We start from the raw sequence: 6,578 nt of genomic DNA, 5'->3' as shown, positions 1-6,578 counted from the left end.
TATATAAGCTAGTTGCAATATTGTTTACTATTTAGGTTTTAACTGAAGTCTATCTCAGCACTGGCTGTTGGTTACTATTGTGATTTATTATAGACAGGGTCTCTATGTAATGTTAGTGAAGAAGTAGATCATAGTGGTTTTCGATAACTCAGCAGAGGATGGTGATGGTGCAAAAGTTTGTAGCTGAAGATGGACTAAAGTAAGGGTAAATTTCCGAAAACAGATCTTCAAGGGTGACTATAAAGGGGACATCAGCAGGAGCAGGTGAAATTTCCATTTGATATTATTATCATGATCATTGTTTTGTTATATGAAGTTGCCACTTTTAACATTAAGTAGTTGATAGATGCAAGATTCAGAAAGCATGGGGCAGAAATTAGCACTTTGCCTTTCTGCCTTTTACGAAAATTGCCAATTTTATCATTGAGTAGATGATAGATGTAAGATCAAGGGAGGGAGGGGGGCAATTATTACTTCAATTACTATCTACAGAGAACTATTTATTTGAGCTAGTACTTGTTGGATACAATCTATATATAGAATTTCTTCACACAGGACCTCAATTATTATTACATTTCTTTGTGAGGGAGACGACAATATTAAAACTGGTAATTTTCTCCTTGGACAGTTGATGAGTCGTGTGCACTGCATACCTCTCAAATATCTTGTCCATGTAAGTATTTCCAAAATGACTAGCAAGCAACGGCTCCGAGAAGGCTCTACATATCTTGGCTATAAACTGGCCACTGCTTTCTCCTGACTTTGTTATTTCGTCTTTATCACGTGTGTCCCAGTTAACTTCAAAGGTCTCAATTCTATCAAGACTAAATGAACTCTCAGATTCGACCAGTGCCTCCAGTTCGCTAACAGATGGGTAATACAACGGTATATTAAAGGAATTGATGTCTTTCTCCTCAAGTAAACCCTTGCGAAACAAACAATAATATATCAATATGTTTACTTGTTAAATTTTGAATTCGTAGTAACTAATCGATCATTATCTATACCTCAGCCAACATGTCTTGAAGTGATTTTGCCAGTATATCATGGTGAACAGAATTATAGTTTCTGTTGCTTGTCCTGCCAATGAGTGTTAATACCATCCGACCTTTAGGAATCATTTCTACAGATCTCATGCGCAGAAATATTGTGAAGTCTTTTTTAAATTGATTAAAGTATGCTTCATGAACACTGGGAGGACTCGATTTTGCCAAGTAGACATTTCCTTTGTTATTATCGTGTAGTTTATCAGGAATCTGCGCACAGAAGTTAGTTAGTTTTTATTAAATATATATTGTTAGTGTAGATATTTTTTCCCTGTATTATGTAACATATTATGACTATTTATCACCTGAGAGAGCCAATGAACACTATATGAAGAATGAACAAAGTGAAGACTTTCACTTGGAAAGAGTCGTGTATAGAAAGAACCCGGCACTCCTGATATGAAACTGTTTAAAGATTTTTCATAACCATTCTCATTTTCAAGCTTGGAAAGGAATGCAGGTGCCACCCTAAAAAGTGCATTGAAATCATTATTTGGAAGATCATTCAGAAATATTTGAAACTCTGTAGGTGGTTTTAGAGTCTTTTCCTGGCATAATGCTTTAACACCGTTAATTATATGTGTAAGAGACAAGAAGGCGTTAGGTCCAGAAGAGCAACCCAAATCAGCTAGCGTAAAGCATTTTGAGAAACCATGGCGGGTACCAAAATCTTTAATGGTGTCGTCTAAAACCTTTTTGGACCTCAAGATCACATTTTTCTGGATCACAAAATATGTTTATCCATTTTAGCTAGCATAAAAAAATTACGATAATTATCATTGTTATACGTCTAATAACCTGTCTGGTTTTCACATCCCCGTGAGTGGATCAAAATGATGTGTGTGGAGTGTGTGTTTGTGCAAGGGGAGAGAGACACCTGAAGAGAGGAGTTGTTGGCATAGCTACATTGGTGATTGGCTGCAGAATTCATGTGTAAAACAGTTACCAAATCCATATTTTCTGTAAATTTTAAACACACTATCTTGCCTGATTCTAACTCTGCTTCTAGTTGTGTTTTCTGTATAAAACCAATGTTACTTAAACAAAAACTTAGCCTCCTAAACTTGACCTAATTTTTCTAGAAGATAACAAGTTTGGTATGTAAACTCAAGTGTATCAATTTTTAAACGTCACTTCAATCTTCTAGATGTAAAGCTGCAGGAGTTTGCTCAACTCCTGAATATGAAATAGATTACATGCTTAGATCTGTTGTGGTTCAGGCTGATGGATGCCTTTCTAATTATCAACAGGACTCGTAATTTTTTGTAATAATTTTTTAATTTAAGAGGACATGTCACTGATCGGCTATGCTGCAGATTGGTTTAAAACACAAACTCAAATAACCACTACAAGCTCAATTTCTATCCCCCCTGTCTCCCTTGTACAATTAGTAAATTTTATCAGTAATGGCAAAGACCAGGTCCGATATGCTGGTGTTGATGGTATTGACACTGTTGTTTCCTACCTCTTGGTGTTTTCACGATTTATCACCGCTTCTATGTGAGAACCTTACTGATCATTAATTATCCAGGTAAATTTGCTTGTCTGCTGCTTGATCTTGGCATTTTGGGGACACGGCACGCTCCTAGTCCCAGAGGAGTTCAGGCACTGTGAAATTTTCGTTGCAATTTCGTGTGAAGAAGATGATCGATAGGCATTCCCTGAGATTATCTTTATGCCTCTAATTTCATTAACACCCTCACTCATTCGGTGGTTGCAAATAGGACCTAAGTTGTGGAGAAAGGAAAAAAACTTGGTTACCATTCAATTTCTTAAGGCTAATGTATAGTTAGTTGATGCATATATAAGATTTTGTACCATTCAATTTCTAAAGGGTAATGTGTCTCCAATTTACATATGAAGGATGACAAGTAATGATATGTTAGGGAACTCAACAAGCTCAAAGTACTTGGTTTGTACAGAGTAAATTGACCATTTCTGTGTATAAACTTGGTAAAATTTGTGATATCAGTGTGTGAACTTACATTTTGTTAATGCACTAGTTTGCAAATTATTTAACAGGTTAGTTGATCATTTTGTAAGTTCACACACTCAATAACAAGTTGAACATCAAATAGGGCCAAATTAACGTCTACGGCAGAAAAAAAGGGAAATGTTAAATCCAGAGTTCTTTTTTAATTACCAGGTTTTTAGTTATCAGGTCAAACTTGCTGTGAAAAGACAGTATTACTCTCATATTAAAATTTTCAGGGATTATTGATATACATTCAGAAAGGGTTATTTAGTTTTTTAATATCTATTTTGCTCCGCATGTTAAAAACAACTCTGAATTTAACATTTTTCAAAAAGAAAACTGAGCAGCTGAAGTTGTATTTAGGTTGAAATACAGATTTTTAGTAAGCAAAAGTTATTGGTCACTCGGATAATTTTACTAGACGATAGGATTTTTACATAATATTATTGAAGAAAGTACATAGAGCATCATGTTTAGGCTTGATTTCACATAAGAAACCTCCATGGATGTTAATGTATGATTTTCGAGAAAAAAGATTCAAATGGCAGTTCACTTGTATCTATCACATTTCCTATCACATTAGATGGTATTTGATAGCCTATAATAATACAGCCCTAATAACAGAGGCCCAGGGCCCAATAACAAGAGTCAAGGAAGTACTCAGCTATAACTTTGAATGGCCCAGTACACGGGACAACATCACAATCGTCCAGGTACCCTGGATCCAGAACGTTCCTATGGTCCAGATCCGATAGTACTCTGACGCATCCCAGGCGTCCAGATGCCCTACAGTCCAAAAGGCACACCTACGGTCCAGATTAAAAGGTACAAACCCCTAAATCCTAGTAGGAGGCCTATAAAAGGCAGGACAGAATGAAGGTTACAGGTTACATTCTCTTTCTCTCACATATACTTACATACACACACGTACACAACATAATAATACTTGCATAATTCCCATTTTGCCCCTTTTCTCCTTAAAACCCTTTCTCATTCTCACGCCGGAGGTGCCGCAGGGACGCCACCCCCCTCCGGTTCTGTTTTGTAGATTCCCACCCTACAGTTACACCGCTCGCCGCCGCCATTTCTGTCCAAACGGAGTTTGAGTCCGGGCTCGGCAAGGAGAAGGCCCCGGGGTGATTTGGGATTATCATTGGCGCTAGAAGGAGGGGGCGAACCTCCGTCCAGTGGTGTTCATATCCGCAACTTCTACCCTACCCAGCAGCTTGGAATACCATCTCTCAGTAAGAACGCCACTCCCAATCTCTTAAATATGTTTTTTACGAATTATATTACTGTGAGTTTGTGGTACTGTTGAATAACCATGACTACAAGAAAGAGCAAAGCGGTCGTTTCTACTTCTCTTCTTCCACCTCCACCCCAACCTAGGGATGGAGATATGGAAGATCTGGATGAAGGCCCCCCCCATAACCCAGACTCCATCTCAAAATCTCCAACCAGGAGACTAGAGAATAGTCATCGAGAAAGCTGCCCATAAGCACACTGGGACTTCCGCCAACCCCTGGGGAAACATGACCCCGGATCGGATACATGCGGCGATGGACCTGTGAAAGGAAAAATATAATGCCGAACCTGAGGCCCGCCCAGGGGATCAGCGTGAACGGTCCGGAGAATTCCGGGGTTCCGTCTTTGACCGGATTGCAAAGAATTTAAAGAAACCACCAGAGGATGCCAGGGATGAGATAAAGAGAGCTGCCCTCCGAAAGAGGATCCGGAAGGAAGAAGAAGCCAAAGCTCAAGAAGCTATCGAAAAGAGAGTCCGGGAGGAAGAGGCAAAGCTAAAAAGAAAGGCACACCGGTTCATGTTTCTTCCGATTCGGAGCCGGAAAAGGAATCTAAGTAAGAACAAATAGCCCGGGTGCTTCGGGATCTCAAAAGAAAAGTAGAAGGCGATATGGAAGTGGGTGCGGCAGCCACCCCGTTCACCAAGAAGTTGGAATCTACACCCAGAGAATCGGGCCTGAAGCACTTCAATTTTGACTCTTTTGATGGGCTAGCCGACCCCGAGGAGCATCTGAACTATTTCGAGCAAATCTCTAATATTTATCATTATAGTGACCTAACCAGATGCCGATTCTTCGCATCAACATTAAAAGGGGGAGCCCAGAAATGGTTCAGCCGCATTCCATCCCGGAGTGTGGATTCCTGGAAAGACTTCCGCGAGATATTTTTGAAGAGATTCAGGGCCAACCGGATGAACGAGCTGCAAATGTGTCATTTGGAAACAATCCAGCAAAGAAGCAAGGGGTACCTCCCGGAATTCATCAAAAGATTCCAGGAAGCAGTTAACCAACTCTCCAACATAGAAGAAAAAGAGGTAGTGAACATTTTTCGAAGGAACTTACACCCAATATCCTGCGAAGGCTATGCTAAAGACTTGATTCATAGAGAGCCCCAGAGCCTAGCATCAAAGTTCATAAAGGAAAATGATTTCCTCAAGTCAATGAAAATGAATAGAAGAATAAATGATGATGATGAGTCTCCGGAGCGACGCTCGTCATCCCGGAGAGATAAAAGATACAAGCTTGACAGGCAAGCCAACTACATTCAGCAATCTCGGGGAACCCCACCCCGGGAGACATACGCCGAATCAAGAAAGAATGAAAGAAAACCCAAGACCAAGAAAGAACCCAAGCTGGAACCGGAGTGGACACCCCTCAATAGGCCCCGTGCCGATATTGTGCGCGAAGTTAAGGGTAAGCCGTTTTATTATCCGCCAAAACCCTTGATGGCGCCTCCCGAGAACAGAGCCCAGGACAAGCATTGTGGCTATCATGAGGATCATGGCCATACCACTTAAAACTGTTTCTCCCTCAAGATGTTCATAGAAGACCAGATCAAGAAGGGAAACATGAACCAGTATTTTCAAAGGAGGTTGAATGACAAAGACAGGGCCCCGGGAAGCGGCAAAAATATGGTGAACGTGATCTTTGGAGGCACAGCTTCACCACCCCGGAGCCCGGACCAGGAGAATGACGTGATGATGATCCAGCCCCTAGAAGATGAGCCGATCTGTTTCTGTTAGGTCCCAATGTGTTTGTAGAAGGGGGGTTGAATACAAACAGTACCAAATAATCGAATAAATGCGGAATAAAAAATGTGAAACAAAATTCAAGTTAAATAAAAATATTATTAAACTTGAAAGGTGTTACAACAACTGTATCGATTACAAGGTATTAATCTCAAATCAATTATCACAAATCTAGAATAAATTCGACATGAACTTTTTCTATTTTTGCAATAATTAGAATCAAATGCTAAACGCGATTTGAGATTAAGTTCTAGGGATTTTGATCCGCTAGATTGTTACACAAGAACAAGATAAATAATTCTAGTGGTTTGGATTTAACATTAACAAACTAGAATTTTGATCTTGATGTAAGCAGAGAAGAAAATAAAATGTTTCAAGGCGGCTGCTTTCTTTTCTTTGTTCTTGAATATGTTCTGTATGATTGAGAGATTTTAGTTGAATGACTTCTGCTTCTATTTATCAACAGCCGAATTAATTGAATTGGAATGACAATCCTTTAAGCTTG

The 6,578-nt window shown here is 39.6% G+C and overlaps 2 protein-coding genes across 2 annotated transcripts; one reads left to right on the top strand and one right to left on the bottom strand.

Moving 5' to 3' along the window:
- Positions 1-441: 441 nt before the first annotated feature.
- On the bottom strand, positions 442-2,046 carry LOC141706885 (benzoate carboxyl methyltransferase-like). The gene is made up of 4 exons (XM_074509764.1): positions 1,924-2,046; positions 1,352-1,765; positions 1,008-1,256; positions 442-925 (listed from the first exon to the last, which is right to left on the bottom strand). Exons 1-4 carry the CDS (start codon positions 1,999-2,001, stop codon positions 560-562), a joined length of 1,107 nt encoding a protein of 368 aa, XP_074365865.1. The 5' UTR covers positions 2,002-2,046; the 3' UTR covers positions 442-559.
- A 2,890-nt stretch (positions 2,047-4,936) lies between these two features.
- On the top strand, positions 4,937-5,842 carry LOC141685271 (uncharacterized). The gene has a single exon (XM_074490386.1). It carries the CDS (start codon positions 4,937-4,939, stop codon positions 5,840-5,842), a length of 906 nt encoding a protein of 301 aa, XP_074346487.1.
- Positions 5,843-6,578: the final 736 nt, after the last annotated feature.

The sequence above is a fragment of the Apium graveolens genome, chromosome 2, assembly GCF_009905375.1.
Source record: "Apium graveolens cultivar Ventura chromosome 2, ASM990537v1, whole genome shotgun sequence".
Taxonomy (NCBI): domain Eukaryota; kingdom Viridiplantae; phylum Streptophyta; class Magnoliopsida; order Apiales; family Apiaceae; genus Apium; species Apium graveolens.
This window is presented reverse-complemented; position numbering and strand designations above follow the sequence as displayed.

Coding starts and splice junctions, on each gene's coding strand:
- LOC141706885 (XM_074509764.1), bottom strand. CDS start 2,001: ATGGATTTGGTAACTGTTTTACACATGAATTCTGCAGCCAATCACCAA. Junction 1,257..1,351: donor GTGTTCATTGGCTCTCTCAG/GTGATAAATAGT, acceptor TTCTGTGCGCAG/ATTCCTGATAAACTACACGA. Junction 926..1,007: donor TTCAAGACATGTTGGCTGAG/GTATAGATAATG, acceptor TTGTTTCGCAAG/GGTTTACTTGAGGAGAAAGA.
- LOC141685271 (XM_074490386.1), top strand. CDS start 4,937: ATGGAAGTGGGTGCGGCAGCCACCCCGTTCACCAAGAAGTTGGAATCT.